General features: G+C 45.1%; 1 protein-coding gene across 1 annotated transcript in view; it reads left to right on the top strand.

Annotated features, from left to right (window-relative positions):
* The window catches only part of DGAT1 (diacylglycerol O-acyltransferase 1), a 283,457-nt gene that overhangs the window by 12,017 nt on the left and 253,628 nt on the right, over window positions 1-17,812 (top strand). Inside the window, exons 3-4 of the mRNA XM_053715987.1 lie at window positions 7,184-7,224; window positions 11,708-11,972. Of these exons, the coding sequence (XP_053571962.1) occupies window positions 7,184-7,224; window positions 11,708-11,972 (306 nt within the window). The remainder of the gene's footprint in view (window positions 1-7,183; window positions 7,225-11,707; window positions 11,973-17,812) is intronic.

The raw sequence follows: 17,812 nt of genomic DNA, 5'->3' as shown, positions 1-17,812 counted from the left end.
CTACATCCCACAATCCCCAATCATTCTTTGCTTTTTTCTATCTAGGAGGTGTGTGAAGATGGTCTTTGAAGAAAATTTAGTATATCCTTTAATGGGTAGTTTACCTGCAAGCAAGGATTGGGGTAATGCTGTGTCCATGTAATCCTCTAGCGTAAGTTGTGGTGGCTTAGCTGTTGGAGGTCGCAGGGTAGTCCTTGGTTTTTCCTCCAATAATTTATTAGGGATGCACCGAAATTTCGGCTGCAGAAACGTTTAGTCCAAAAACGACTCTTTTGTGGGGGGTTTTGCCTATTATTTTCAGTAAAATTGTGTAGAATATTTCAAATTTGTTTGAGTTCATTACTAGACTTACTGTTTTGCATATAATCGTTTTCTAGGACTATACTTTATTTGTATAATTGGTATAAAAAAAAAAGCTGTTCTGGTCTGATGAAACCAAGGTTGAACTTTTTGGCATTAATTCCAAAAGATATGTTTGGTGCAAAAACAACACTGCATATCACCAAAAGAACACCATACCCACAGTGAAGCATGGTGGTGGCAGCATCATGCTTCGGGGCTGTTTTTCTTCAGCTGGAACTGGGGCCTTAGTTAAGGTAGAGGGAATTATGAACAGTTCCAAATACCAGACAATATTGGCACAAAACCTTCAGGCTTCTACTAGAAAGCTGAACATGAAGAGGAACTTCATCTTTCAGCATAACGACCCAAATCAACAAAGGAATGGCTTCACCAGAAGATTAAAGTTTTGGAATGGCCCAGACCTGAATCCAGTCGAAAATCTGTGGGGTGATCTGAAGAGGGCTGTGCACAGGAGATGCCCTCGCAATCTGACAGATTTGGAGTGTTTTTGCAAAGAAGAGTGGGCAAATCTTGCCAAGTCAAGATGTGCCATGCTGATAGACTCATACCCAAAAAGTGCTGTAATAAAATCAAAAGGTGCTCCAACAAAGTATTAGTTTAAGGGTGTGCACACTTATGCAACCATATTATTTTATTTTTACTTCCCTTCACCTAAAACATTTCAGAAACCTTTTTAAATAACATTCAGATACCCTGACATTGTTTTAAGTAGGGATGCAGAAACATTTTGGCCGAAAATGAGTTTTTTTTTTTCTTTTTTTTTTTTTTTTTCTTGGTCAAATTGTGTAGCATCCTGGGTTTTTGGTTTCGGTCCAGAATTTCCGTTTTGGTGCATCACTACAATTTATGGTATCCCCTATCTGGCAGAACAGGGTTGGTTACTCTGCTTTTCCTTAATTTCCAGGTCCCTGTCAGAAGTCGTCTGGATGCTGTGTCTGCCCTACAGCTGAATATCTAAAGTTAAGTGCTTTTCTCCTTCTTTAGTGAGAAGGCTTTAAGCACTCTGGGGGTTAATACCTCTGCTTTGTATTTAACATTTTAAAAATTTTAAATCTCTTCATGGTTGGGGTTTTTAATTTGGGCAGTATAAGCAGGGCACTGTCAGTAAAAGAAACCATGTGTTTTATTATTTACATTTCTGGAATTAGGCTTATTAATTTACACAGACTCTGAGTGCACTTTAAGAGTTTCTAAGTGATATTTGTATAGCGCAGCAAACTTAAACACACTTTATTTTTTTATTTCAGATGCAGTCACGTGACGACTGCATCTCTCTCTTCCGATTTCCTGTAGCAGATAGCAGCAGTAATCTCTATAGTGATCAGTGTTGCAGGAGGTGGGGAGTTTACTCCAGCATTGGCTGGGGGTATAACGGTGCCGATTTTAGCTCTTATCCCTGCAGTTTGGTAAAAGCTAGTTTGCAGGATTAGTGTATAAATATTTTTTGCTAATAATTTTATTTGATATTGCAATTTGATTTTGCTTCGATTGGTTTAGGTTCTGGGAATCAATTACCATTTGGGACATTATGGATTCAGACCAAGATTTCTCTGTTTTATTTGATGAATGTTTTTATATTGCTTAGAGACCCAAGTGATTCCCCCTGTACATTTTTTTTTTTTTTTTTTTTTTTTTGTTCCACGTGCGTTTGAAATGTATTGCAGTCTAAAAATAAAGATTATGCTTGCACTTAAACATTTAACCCCTCAGAGCCCTCTGCCTCTCAGTAATTAGTTTTAAATTTAAGCTTGAGCCCCTCCATTTACTGCTTAAGGAGGTTCTGGCTACTCTAGAAGATTCAGAATCTACTATTTCTGAGACTCTCTTAAGGTTACTAAACTGAACAAAGTGTTTTTATGTCAAACCTAGATCTGTGGAAGTGTTAACTGTTCCAGATTGTATGCCGGATATTATTTCTCCGGAATGGGAGAAACCGGGTGTTCCTTTTACCCCATCTCCTGTTTTCAAGTAGAGGTTTCCTGTCGCGGACTCTGTACGTGAGCTCTAGCATACTATTTCTAAAGTGCATGGAGCTATATCCACATTGGCTAAGAGGACTAAGTGGCTAAGAGGACTAAGATTCTTCTGGAGGATAGTACTTCTTTTAAGGACCCCATGGATAGAAAATTGGATGGGTATTTAAAGATTTTTTTTCACTAAGGTCTGCTATGGCAAACGGTGGCCAGTATGGCAGTGGTCTCTGGCGCAGCCTCTTTTTGGTGTAACTCCTTTTCTGAACTAATTTTTAAGGAGACTACTGTGGAGGAGATTCAGGACAGAATCAAGGCATTAAAGCTGACAAATACCTTCATTTGTGATGCCAGTATGCAGATGGTATGTCTAAGTGCAAATACTTTCAGTCTTGCTATTCTATCTCGCAGAGCCTTGTGGTTAAAGTCTTGGTCGGCAGACATGGTTTCCAAGTCTAGTCTTGGTCTGGACGCCATCATTTACACTGTCACGGGTGGAAAAGGGGACTTTCTTTCCCGGGATAAAAAGACTAGACCTAAGGGTTGCCACGCTTCTAATTTTCGTTTCTTTCATAATTTCAGGGGACAGAAATACTCCTTTTTCCAAAACTGAACAGACCAAGTCCAACTGGAGACCTAACCAACCTTGGAATATAAGGGCAAGAAGTCCAAGAAGCCTCCTGAGAACAAATCATCATGAAGGATTCGCCCCCGGTCTGAGATTGCATCAAGTAGGGGGCAGGCTTTCTCTTTTTCAAGAGACTTGGATTCAAGATGTTCCATATCCTTGTGCGGTGGAGGTGGTCTCTCACGGATACAAGAGAGGTTTCTAATCTTGTCCTCTGAGGCAGATTTCTCCTGTCAAGGTTATCAGTAAACCAGGAAAAAAGGCCATTCTTAAATTGTCGGGTATCTCTCCTCCCTAGGAGTGATCGTTCCTGTTCCTCTGGCAAAACGCTGAGGATTTTATTCCAATTTGTTCATGGTTCCCAAGAAAGAGGGAACTTTTTGACCCATTTTGGACTTGAAATGCCTCAACAAATTTCTCAGGGTTCCATCCTTCAAAATGGAAACTATTCATTCCATTCTTCCGTTGGTTCAGGAGGGTCAATTCATGAATACCATCAACCTAAAGGACGCTTACCTTCGTGTTCCTATACACAAGGATCATTTTCAATTCCTTGGGTTTGCTTTTCTGAACAAACATTTTCAGTTTGTAGCTTTTCCTTTCGTTCTGGCCACGGCTCCCAGAATTTACGAAGGTTCTGGGGGCTCTTTTTGCAGTGGCCAGTTCTCAAGGAATTGCGGTGGCACCTTACCTGGAAAATCTTTGTTCAGGCGACATCTTTTCATTTAGCAAGATACCTTACGGATTATCCGCTCTCGCAGGTAGATGGTAAATATGGACAAAGTTTCCTAATTCCAAGTACCAGGGTCTGTTTTCTAGGGGCAATCATAGATTCGATCTTGATGAAGATTTTCTTAAACAAAGCAAGAAAGCCTGCCTTTCTCTTCAGTCCTCTGTCCGACCCTCTGGCTCAGTGTACGGAGTAATTGGTCTCATGGTGGCCTCCGTGGACATTTTATTCTTTTTGCTCGGTCCATCTGAGACGTTTAGTTATGCATGCCTAGACAATGTAACGGAGACCACTAAGACCTCTCTTGAAGGATAGTTCTAGACAACAGGGTGAGAGACTCTCTCCTGGTGGCGCTGTCAGGATCATATTTCTCAAGGCACATGCTTCTTGAGACCATCTTGGGAGATTGTGACTATGGATGCCAGCCTTTCTGGCTGGGGAGCAGTTTGGGGTCCCTTAAGAGCTTAAGGGACCATGACTCAGGAGTCTTTCCTTCCAATAAATATTTTAGAACTGAGAGCAATCTTCAATGCCCTGATAGCATGGCCTCATCTGAGTTTGGTCCGATTTATCAGATTCCAATCCGACAACATCACATCAATGGCTTATATCAATCATCAGGGAGGAACAAGGAGTTCCTTAGCGATGAAGGAGGTTTCTTGCATCCTTCTGTGAGTCTCACAACTGCCACATTTCGGCCATGGGAAGCAGATATTACCCAGGGGAATGGGCTATTCATCCAGAAGTATTTTCATTGATAACCCTCCGGAGATAGACCTGATGGCGCCTGGTCTAAACACCAAACTTCCCAGATATGGATCCAGATCAAGGGATCAGCAAGCAGTTCTGGTGGATGCTCTAGCGGTTCCCTGGGATTTAGGTCTGATTTACCTGTTTTCTCATTTTATTTTTCTTCCTCGGGCGATAGCCCGACTCAAACATGAGCTGGCTTCAGTGATTCTAATTGATCCAGCTTGGCCTCGCAGAATTTGGTTTGCGGACCTAGTGAAGATATCGTCCTCTCCTCCATGGAAATTACCACTGAGGAAGGACCTTCTACTTCAGGGTCCTTTTTCTTCATATAATCTAGATTTTCTGAAGCTGACTGCATGGAGATTGAACGCCTAGTCTTGTCTAGACAAGTTTTTTCTGAAAAGGTTGACACCTTGATTCAGACTCGTAACTCGCAAAATATATCATAGGGTTTGGCGCACATATTTATACTATTGCAAATCTCAGGGTTTTCCTTGGCGCAAGGTAAGAGTTCACCATATTTTGGTAGATTTCTGCCCTTTGCGGTTCTGTTGCATAAACGTTTGGCTAACATACCTGATGTTCAGTCTTTTATTCAGGTCTATGTCAAAATCAGGCCTGTGTTTTAAACCTGTAGCTCCCCCTTGGAGTCTTAATCGTGTTCTTTGGGTTTTGCAGCAGGCTCTGTTTTAAGCCAATGCATTCTGTTGATATTAAACTGTTGTCTTGGAAAGTTTTGTTCTTGTTGGCTATTTTTTCTGCTCGTAGAAGTCTCAGAACTTTCAGTTCTGCAGTGTGATACCCCTTACCTTATTTTCCACGAGAATAAGGCGGTCCTTCATACCAAATTGGGATTTCTTCCTAAGGTGGTTTCAGACCGCAATATCGATCAGGAAATTGTTGTTCCTTCGTTGTGTCCTAATCCTTCTTCTCTGAAGTAGTCTGCTACACACAGAGGCAGAACTTTTTTTTCACTTTCTGCGTTTTATTTTTAGTGAAAAACTTTCTGCAGCGGTCCTGGAAATGCACTAGACAGGGGACTATAATCTCAGGTCAATTTCAATTTGAAATTAAATTTAAAATTAGGCAGTTTACACTAAGGCACCAGCTTAATTGCATTGTGATGATTATTTGGAGAATAAAGCAAGTTTTAAAATATATTGCAGCAACTGGAAATTGCATTGAATATTCGCTGCAGAAAAAAAGCTGTTTTTTAGAATGTCCCTTCAATAAATGTTTATTTTGCTCTTGGTCTAACATCACATAATTATAAGGTAAAAATGTAGTAATAAAAAAGGCACATCACTCATAAAAATGTCTTAGTCACAGCTTTGCAGTCTGGGAAAGACTAGGTGGCGGGGTAAAAAAATCCCTGAGAAACAGTCATCCATCAATGCGCTGCCACTTTGCACCGCTGCTCCATATTTGACTGTACTCTTCATAAAGCTCTGGCTGCACTGTGTTAAGGAAAACTTACACAATGCAGCCAGAGTACAGCACTGTTTGAAGAAAAAAGCCTGATTTGGTGCAGCACTGCAAAATTAATTCCCATGAAGGTGTATGCACGTGTCCTGTTCTTTCTGCAGACCTGCTGCATTTTCTGCAATTACATCTCAGATCAAAGCATGTTCTGCCTTGCCAGTGCTACATAACCTGGATATGGTTTCGCGCCTTAAAATTCTATCTCCAGGCTACTATGGATTTTCGTCAAACTTCTGCCCTTTTTGTTTTTTTTGCTGGTAAACGTAAGGACCAAAAGGCCACATCAACTACTCTCTCGTTTTGTTTGAGTGTCATTCGATTGGCTTATGAGACAGCTGGGCGACAGGACTACGGCTCATTCAACTCAGGTTGTATCTTCTTTCTGGGCCTTTAAAAACGAGGCATCCGTGGAGCAAATTTGCAAGGCGGCCACTTGGTCCTTGTTGCATACTTTTTACAAATTTGATGTTTTTGCCTCAGCTGAGGCTTTTTTGGGAGAGAGGTTCTTCAAGTGGTGGTGCCCTCAGTTTGTTCCGCCTGCCTTGATTTCTCCCTCCCTTTCCATTCTGTGTCCTCTAGCTTGGGTATTGGTTCCCACTAGTAATTAGAATAGATTCGTGGACTCTCCAGGCCATTGGAAAGAAAACAAAATGTATGCTTCCCTGATAAATTCTTTTCTTTCCTGGCATGGAGAGTTCAAGACCCACCCTTGTCTAAGTTCAAGACGGCTTATTATCTTAACTTCAGGCACCTCTATACCCCGGGTGTGTCTCTTCTCTTTACGTATTCCCTCGGCTGAATGACTGGGGGTTTGGGAAGTAGGAGGATACTTATAGCTTTGCTGGGGTGTTCGTTGCCTCCTCCTGGTGGCCAGGAGTTGAATTCCCACTATTAATTAGAATGGATTTGTGGACTCTCCATGCCGAGAAAGAAAATGTATCGGGTAAGCATAAATGATATTTATAAGTTCCTATATATCATGTATATATTACACTGCTGCACCAATCATAGCTGCCGGTATAATTACACACCTGTTGTGACCATGCCATCCCTGCCCAGTGAGACAAGTGGATGCCCCTGACACCTCCGCTCACCTGCTGCTCTGATACACAGAACCTCTCACAGCCTCATTGCTTTTTTTGTATGCACCATATTCTGTGTCCGAGCTTTCAGTTAGTGTCATCAGGGTGGTATGTCACATCATTAGTACTTCATATACAAGATTGTGTCTGCAGTCTGAAAGTCTCTGTTTTACAGGTTCTCAGTAATGCTCGGCTCTTCCTAGAGAACCTCATTAAGTGAGTATAACCCACATGCCAAAATCATTTAATACCCCTGTGCAGTATAACTCCCACTCCCTGTAGACACATTTGTCTTCCCAGAACACACACAGGGGGATTATAGCCCCCTGTCTAGCGCATCTCCAGAACCGCTTGTGCAGTGACCTGAGATTATCGCCCCCTGTCTAGCGCATCTCCAGAACCGCTTGTGCAGTGACCTGAGATTATAGCCCCCTGTCTAGCGCATCTACAGAACCGCTTGTGCAGTGTCATGAGATTATAGCCCCCTGTCTAGTGCATCTACAGAACCGCTTGTGCAGTGACCTGAGATTATAGCCCCTGTCTAGTGCATCTACAGAACCGCTTGTGCAGTGTCATGAGATTATAGCCCCCTGTCTAGTGCATCTACAGAACCGCTTGTGCAGTGTCATGAGATTATAGCCCCCTGTCTAGTGCATCTACAGAACCGCTTGTGCAGTGACCTGAGATTATAGCCCCCTGTCTAGTGCATCTCCAGAACCGCTTGTGCAGTGACCTGAGATTATAGCCCCCTGTCTAGCGCATCTACAGAACCGCTTGTGCAGTGTCATGAGATTACAGAACCGCTTGTGCAGTGACCTGAGATTATAGCCCCCTGTCTAGCGCATCTCCAGAACCGCTTGTGCAGTGTCCTGAGATTATAGCCCCCTGTCTAGTGCATCTACAGAACCGCTTGTGCAGTGACATGAGATTATAGCCCCCTGTCTAGCGCATCTCCAGAACCGCTTGTGCAGTGACATGAGATTATAGCCCCCTGTCTAGCGCATCTCCAGAACTGCTTGTGCAGTGACCTGAGATTATAGCCCCCTGTCTAGCGCATCTACAGAACCGCTTGTGCAGTGACCTGAGATTATAGCCCCCTGTCTAGTGCATCTACAGAACCGCTTGTGCAGTGTCATGAGATTATAGCCCCCTGTCTAGTGCATCTACAGAACCGCTTGTGCAGTGACCTGAGATTATAGCCCCTGTCTAGTGCATCTACAGAACCGCTTGTGTAGTGACCCGAGATTATAGCCCCCTGTCTAGCGCATCTACAGAACCGCTTGTGCAGTGTCATGAGATTATAGCTCCCTGTCTAGTGCATCTACAGAACCGCTTGTGCAGTGACCTGAGATTATAGCCCCCTGTCTAGTGCATCTACAGAACCGCTTGTGCAGTGTCATGAGATTATAGCCCCCTGTCTAGCGCATCTCCAGAACCGCTTGTGCAGTGACCTGAGATTATAGCCCCCTGTCTAGTGCATCTACAGAACCGCTTGTGCAGTGACCTGAGATTATAGCCCCTGTCTAGTGCATCTACAGAACCGCTTGTGTAGTGACCCGAGATTATAGCCCCCTGTCTAGCGCATCTACAGAACCGCTTGTGCAGTGTCATGAGATTATAGCTCCCTGTCTAGTGCATCTACAGAACCGCTTGTGCAGTGACCTGAGATTATAGCCCCTGTCTAGCGCATCTACAGAACCGCTTGTGCAGTGACCTGAGATTATAGCCCCCTGTCTAGTGCATCTCCAGAACCGCTTGTGCAGTGTCATGAGATTATAGCCCCCTGTCTAGTGCATCTACAGAACCGCTTGTGCAGTGTCATGAGATTATAGCCCCCTGTCTAGCGCATCTCCAGAACCGCTTGTGCAGTGACCTGAGATTATAGCCCCCTGTCTAGCGCATCTCCAGAACCGCTTGTGCAGTGACCTGAGATTATAGCCCCCTGTCTAGTGCATCTCCAGAACCGCTTGTGCAGTGTCATGAGATTATAGCCCCCTGTCTAGTGCATCTCCAGAACCGCTTGTGCAGTGACCTGAGATTATAGCCCCCTGTCTAGCGCATCTACAGAACCGCTTGTGCAGTGTCATGAGATTATAGCCCCCTGTCTAGCGCATCTACAGAACCGCTTGTGCAGTGTCATGAGATTATAGCCCCCTGTCTAGCGCATCTACAGAACCGCTTGTGCAGTGACCTGAGATTATAGCCCCCTGTCTAGGGCATCTACAGAACCGCTTGTGCAGTGTCATGAGATTATAGCCCTCTGTCTAGCGCATCTACAGAACCGCTTGTGCAGTGACCTGAGATTATAGCCCCCTGTCTAGCGCATCTACAGAACCGCTTGTGCAGTGACCTGAGATTATAGCCCCTGTCTAGCGCATCTACAGAACCGCTTGTGCAGTGTCATGAGATTATAGCCCCCTGTCTAGTGCATCTACAGAACCGCTTGTGCAGTGACCTGAGATTATAGCCCCTGTCTAGTGCATCTACAGAACCGCTTGTGTAGTGACCCGAGATTATAGCCCCCTGTCTAGCGCATCTACAGAACCGCTTGTGCAGTGACCTGAGATTATAGCCCCTGTCTAGCGCATCTCCAGAACCGCTTGTGCAGTGACCTGAGATTATAGCCCCCTGTCTAGTGCATCTACAGAACCGCTTGTGCAGTGACCTGAGATTATAGCCCCCTGTCTAGTGCAGTGTCATGAGATTATAGCCCCCTGTCTAGTGCATCTCCAGAACCGCTTGTGCAGTGACCTGAGATTATTGCCCCCTGTCTAGTGCATCTACAGAACCGCTTGTGCAGTGTCCTGAGATTATAGCCCCCTGTCTAGTGCATCTACAGAACCGCTTGTGCAGTGACCTGAGATTATAGCCCCCTGTCTAGTGCATCTACAGAACCGCTTGTGCAGTGACCTGAGATTATAGCCCCCTGTCTAGCGCATCTACAGAACCGCTTGTGCAGTGACCTGAGATTATAGCCCCCTGTCTAGCGCATCTACAGAACCGCTTGTGCAGTGACCTGAGATTATAGCCCCCTGTCTAGTGCATCTCCAGAACCGCTTGTGCAGTGACATGAGATTATAGCCCCTGTCTAGCGCATCTACAGAACCGCTTGTGCAGTGACATGAGATTATAGCCCCCTGTCTAGTGCATCTACAGAACCGCTTGTGCAGTGACCTGAGATTATAGCCCCCTGTCTAGCGCATCTACAGAACCGCTTGTGCAGTGTCATGAGATTATAGCCCGTCTAGTGCATCTACAGAACCGCTTGTGCAGTGACCTGAGATTATAGCCCCCTGTCTAGCGCATCTACAGAACCGCTTGTGCAGTGACCTGAGATTATAGCCCCCTGTCTAGTGCATCTCCAGAACCGCTTGTGCAGTGACCTGAGATTATAGCCCCCTGTCTAGTGCATCTCCAGAACCGCTTGTGCAGTGTCATGAGATTATAGCCCCCTGTCTAGTGCATCTCCAGAACCGCTTGTGCAGTGTCATGAGATTATAGCCCCCTGTCTAGTGCATCTCCAGAACCGCTTGTGCAGTGTCATGAGATTATAGCCCCCTGTCTAGTGCATCTCCAGAACCGCTTGTGCAGTGACCTGAGATTATAGCCCCCTGTCTAGTGCATCTCCAGAACCGCTTGTGCAGTGACCTGAGATTATAGCCCCTGTCTAGCGCATCTACAGAACCGCTTGTGCAGTGTCCTGAGATTATAGCCCCCTGTCTAGTGCATCTACAGAACCGCTTGTGCAGTGACCTGAGATTATAGCCCCCTGTCTAGCGCATCTACAGAACCGCTTGTGCAGTGTCATGAGATTATAGCACGTCTAGTGCATCTACAGAACCGCTTGTGCAGTGACCTGAGATTATAGCCCCCTGTCTAGTGCATCTCCAGAACCGCTTGTGCAGTGACCTGAGATTATAGCCCCCTGTCTAGTGCATCTACAGAACCGCTTGTGCAGTGTCATGAGATTATAGCCCCCTGTCTAGTGCATCTCCAGAACCGCTTGTGCAGTGACCTGAGATTATAGCCCCTGTCTAGCGCATCTACAGAACCGCTTGTGCAGTGACCTGAGATTATAGCCCCTGTCTAGCGCATCTACAGAACCGCTTGTGCAGTGTCATGAGATTATAGCCCCCTGTCTAGCGCATCTACAGAACCGCTTGTGCAGTGACCTGAGATTATAGCCCCTGTCTAGCGCATCTACAGAACCGCTTGTGCAGTGACATGAGATTATAGCCCCTGTCTAGCGCATCTACAGAACCGCTTGTGCAGTGTCATGAGATTATAGCCCCCTGTCTAGTGCATCTACAGAACCGCTTGTGCAGTGACCTGAGATTATAGCCCCCTGTCTAGTGCATCTACAGAACCGCTTGTGCAGTGTCATGAGATTATAGCCCCCTGTCTAGTGCATCTCCAGAACCGCTTGTGCAGTGACCTGAGATTATAGCCCCCTGTCTAGTGCATCTACAGAACCGCTTGTGCAGTGACCTGAGATTATAGCCCCCTGTCTAGTGCATCTCCAGAACCGCTTGTGCAGTGACCTGAGATTATAGCCCCCTGTCTAGCGCATCTACAGAACCGCTTGTGCAGTGTCATGAGATTATAGCCCCTGTCTAGTGCATCTCTGGGACCATCAGGAGCTATACGGGTGATACTTGTTTTACTGAGATTTCAACAACTTATCTCTTTTATCTCTGAGGTACGGAATATTAGTGGATCCAATCCAGGTGGTGTCTCTGTTCCTGAAGGACCCTTATAGTTGGCCATCCCTGTGCATAGTGCTAGGTACTTACCTCACCCTCGCCCCCTGCACACTAACTGCACAAACCTCTCTTAAAACACAGGCTGAACCACCATGCAACTTACTTTTCCCCTTGTGTCTCCCTCTAATAACACACACACACACACACATGTACCTTGTGTCTCCCTCTAATAACACACACACACATGTACCTTGTGTCTCCCTCTAATAACACACACACACACACACATGTACCTTGTGTCTCCCTCTAATAACACACACACACATGTACCTTGTGTCTCCCTCTAATAACACACACACACACACATGTACCTTGTGTCTCCCTCTAATAACACACACACACACACACACACACATGTACCTTGTGTCTCCCTCTAATAACACACACACACCCACACATGTACCTTGTGTCTCCCTCTAATAACACACACACACACACACACACACACACACACACATGTACCTTGTGTCTCCCTCTAATAACACACACACACACATGTACCTTGTGCCTCCCTCTAATAACACACACACACACACATGTACCTTGTGTCTCCCTCTAATAACACACACACACACACACATGTACCTTGTGTCTCCCTCTAACAACACACACACATGTACCTTGTGTCTCCCTCTAATAACACACACACACACACACATGTACCTTGTGTCTCCCTCTAATAACACACACACACACACACACACATGTACCTTGTGTCTCCCTCTAATAACACACACACACACACATGTACCTTGTGTCTCCCTCTAATAACACACACACACACACATGTACCTTGTGTCTCCCTCTAATAACACACACACACACACACACACATGTACCTTGTGTCTCCCTCTAATAACACACACACACACACATGTACCTTGTGTCTCCCTCTAATAACACACACACACACACATGTACCTTGTGTCTCCCTCTAATAACACACACACACACACATGTACCTTGTGTCTCCCTCTAATAACACACACACACCCACACATGTACCTTGTGTCTCCCTCTAATAACACACACACACCCACACATGTACCTTGTGTCTCCCTCTAATAACACACACACACACACATGTACCTTGTGTCTCCCTCTAATAACACACACACACACACATGTACCTTGTGTCTCCCTCTAATAACACACACACACACATGTACCTTGTGCCTCCCTCTAATAACACACACACACACACACACACACACATGTACCTTGTGTCTCCCTCTAATAACACACACACACACACGTACCTTGTGTCTCCCTCTAATAACACACACACACATGTACCTTGTGTCTCCCTCTAATAACACACACACACACACGTACCTTGTGTCTCCCTCTAATAACACACACACACACACATGTACCTTGTGTCTCCCTCTAATAACACACACACACACACACACATGTACCTTGTGTCTCCCTCTAATAACACACACACACACATATATACCTTGTGTCTCCCTCTAATAACACACACACACACGTACCTTGTGTCTCCCTCTAATAACACACACACACCCACACATGTACCTTGTGTCTCCCTCTAATAACACACACACACCCACACATGTACCTTGTGTCTCCCTCTAATAACACACACACACACACACACATGTACCTTGTGTCTCCCTCTAATAACACACACACACACACACACACACACACACACATGTACCTTGTGCCTCCCTCTAATAACACACACACACACACACACACACACACACGTACCTTGTGCCTCCCTCTAATAACACACACACACACACACACACACACACATGTACCTTGTGTCTCCCTCTAATAACACACACACACACACACACACACACACACACACACACACACACACACACACACATGTACCTTGTGTCTCCCTCTAATAACACACACACACACACACATGTACCTTGTGTCTCCCTCTAATAACACACACACACACACACACACACGTACCTTGTGTCTCCCTCTAATAACACAAACACACACACACACACACAATGTACCTTGTGTCTCCCTCTAATAACACACACACACACACATGTACCTTGTGTCTCCCTCTAATAACACACACACACACATGTACCTTGTGTCTCCCTCTAATAACACACACACACACACACACATGTACCTTGTGTCTCCCTCTAATAACACACACACACACACACACACAAGGTACCTTGTGTCTCCCTCTAATACACACACACACACACACACATGTACCTTGTGTCTCCATCTAATAACACACACACACACACACATGTACCTTGTGTCTCCCTCTAATAACACACACACACACATGTACCTTGTGTCTCCCTCTAATAACACACACACACACATGTACCTTGTGTCTCCCTCTAATAACACACACACACACACATGTACCTTGTGTCCTCCCTCTAATAACACACACCACACACACATGTACCTTGTGTCTCCCTCTAATAACACACACCACCACATTCCTGTGTCTCCCTCTAATATCACACACACACATGTACCTTGTGTCTCCCTCTAATAACACACACACACACACACATGTACCTTGTGTCTCCCTCTAATAACACACACATCACACATTACTTGTGTCTCCCCTCTACTACACACACACACACGTACCTGTGTCTCCCTCTAATAACACACACACACACACACACATGTACCTTGTGTCTCCCTCTAATACACACACACACCACACACACACACACACAAACACCACACACACACAACTCACAATGTACCTTGTGTCAGCCCTCTAATAACAACACACACACACACACAACACTAACAAAAAACACACACACACACACACACATCACACACCCACACACTGTACTTGTACCTTGTGTCTCCCTCTAATAACACACACACACGACACTACACATGTACCTAGTGTCTCCCTCTAATAACACACACAACACTACTACACACATGTACCTTGTTGATTCCCCTAATAAACACACACACACACACACGTACCTTGTGTCTCCTCTAATAACACACACACACACACACGTACCTTGTGTCTCCCTCTAATAACACACACACACACATGTACCTGTGTGTCTCCCTCTAATACACACACACACACACACACATGTACCTTGTTGTCTCCCTCTAATAACACACACACACACACCCTTGTACCTTGTGTCCTCCCTCTAATAACCAACAGATTAACACACACACACATGTACCTTGTGTCCTCCCTCTAATAACACATACACACACACACACACACACACACACGTACCTTGTGTCTCCCTCTAATAACACACACACACACACACACATGTACCTTGTGTCTCCCTCTAATAACACACACACACACACACACATGTACCTTGTGTCTCCCTCTAATAACACACACACACACACACGTACCTTGTGTCTCCCTCTAATAACACACACACACACACACATGTACCTTGTGTCTCCCTCTAATAACACACACACACACATGTACCTTGTGTCTCCCTCTAATAACACACACACACACATGTACCTTGTGTCTCCCTCTAATAACACACACACACACACGTACCTTGTGTCTCCCTCTAATAACACACACACACACACACATGTACCTTGTGTCTCCCTCTAATAACACACACACACACACACACGTACCTTGTGTCTCCCTCTAATAACACACACACACACACACACACATGTACCTTGTGTCTCCCTCTAATAACACACACACATGTACCTTGTGTCTCCCTCTAATAACACACACACACACACACACACACACATGTACCTTGTGTCTCCCTCTAATAACACACACACACACACACACAGTACCTTGTGTCTCCCTCTAATAACACACACACACACACACACACAGGTACCTTGTGTCTCCCTCTAATAACACACACACACTCATGTACCTTGTGTCTCCCTCTAATAACACACACACACACTGTACCTTGTGTCTCCCTCTAATAACACACACACACACACACACACACACACGTACCTTGTGTCTCCCTCTAATAACACACACACACACACACATGTACCTTGTGTCTCCCTCTAATAACACACACACACACACACATGTACCTTGTGTCTCCCTCTAATAACACACACACATGTACCTTGTGTCTCCCTCTAATAACACACACAACACACACACCATGTACCTTGTGTCTCCCTCTAATACACACACACACACACACATGTACCTTGTGTCTCCCTCTAATAACACACACACCACATGTACCTTGTGTCTCCCTCTAATAACACACACACACACAGGTACCGTTGTGTCTCCCGACTGATAGACACATCACACACACACACACATGTACCTTGTGTTCTCCCTCTAATAACACACACATACAACACAAACTACATGTACCTTTGTGTCTCCCTCTAATAACACACACACAAACACACATGTACCTTGTGTCTCCCTCTAATAACACACACACACACACACATCACACTTCATGTACCTTTGTGTCTTCCCTCTATAACACACAGCTCACAACACACACACAGGTACCTTGTGTCTCCCTCTAATTAACCACACACACCAGCACACACATGTACGCCTTGTGTCTCCCCGCTAATACACACACAGCACACACACACCAGTAGTACCTTGTGTCTCCCTCTACAGAAACACACACACACACACACACACAGTTACCTTGTGTCGTCCCTCTAATTACACACAAACAGTGCTACACAACAACACACACCACATGTTCCTGTGTCTCCCTCTAATCACACACACACACAACACACAGCTCGCACATGTACCTTGTGTCTTCCCTCTAATAACACACACTCACACACACCACCACATGTATCCTTGGTGTCTCCCGCTAATAACACACACCGACACACACACATGTACCTTGTGTCTCCCTCTAATAACACACACACACACACACGTACCTTGTGTCTCCCTCTAATAACACACACACACACACACGTACCTTGTGTCTCCCTCTAATAACACACACACACACATGTACCTTGTGTCTCCCTCTAATAACACACACACACACACACACACATGTACCTTGTGTCTCCCTCTAATAACACACACACACACACACACATGTACCTTGTGTCCCCTCTAATAACACACACACACACACACATGTACCTGTGTCTCCCTCTAATAACACACACACACACACACACACACATGTACCTTGTGTCTCCCTCTAATAACACACACACACACACACACATGTACCTTGTGTCTCCCTCTAATAACACACACACACACACACATGTACCTTGTGTCTCCCTCTAATAACACACAAACACACACACACATGTACCTTGTGTCTCCCTCTAATAACACACACACACACACACACACATGTACCTTGTGTCTCCCTCTAATAACACACACACACACACACACACACACAACATGTACCTTGTGTCTCCCTCTAATAACACACACACACACACACACACACATGTACCTTGTGTCTCCCTCTAATAACACACACACACACACACACATGTACCTTGTGTCTCCCTCTAATAACACACACCCACATGTACCTTGTGTCTCCCTCTAATAACACACACACACACACACACACACACAATGTACCATGTGTCTCCCCTCCTAATAACACACACAACACACACACACACACACACACATGTACCTTGTGTCTCCTCTTCAAATAACTCACACATCTCACACATCACACACATCACACATGTACCTTGTGTCTCCCTCTAATAACATCACACACACACACATGTACCTTGTGTCTTCTCCTACTAACAACACACACACACACACACCACTCGTACCTTGTGTCTCCCTCTAAGAAACACACACCACACACATGTACCTTGTGTCTCCCTCTTAATAACACACACACTCATGTACCATTGTGTTCTCCTCTAGATAACAAACACACACATGTACCTTGTGTCCTCCCTCTAATAACACACACACACACACACACAACACACCCCACATGTACCTTGTGCTTCCCTCTAAAACACACACACACACACACATGTACCTTGTGTCTCCCTCTAAT

Source organism: Bombina bombina, chromosome 5 (genome assembly GCF_027579735.1).
Source record: "Bombina bombina isolate aBomBom1 chromosome 5, aBomBom1.pri, whole genome shotgun sequence".
Classification (NCBI taxonomy): Eukaryota; Metazoa; Chordata; class Amphibia; order Anura; family Bombinatoridae; genus Bombina; species Bombina bombina.
This window is presented reverse-complemented; position numbering and strand designations above follow the sequence as displayed.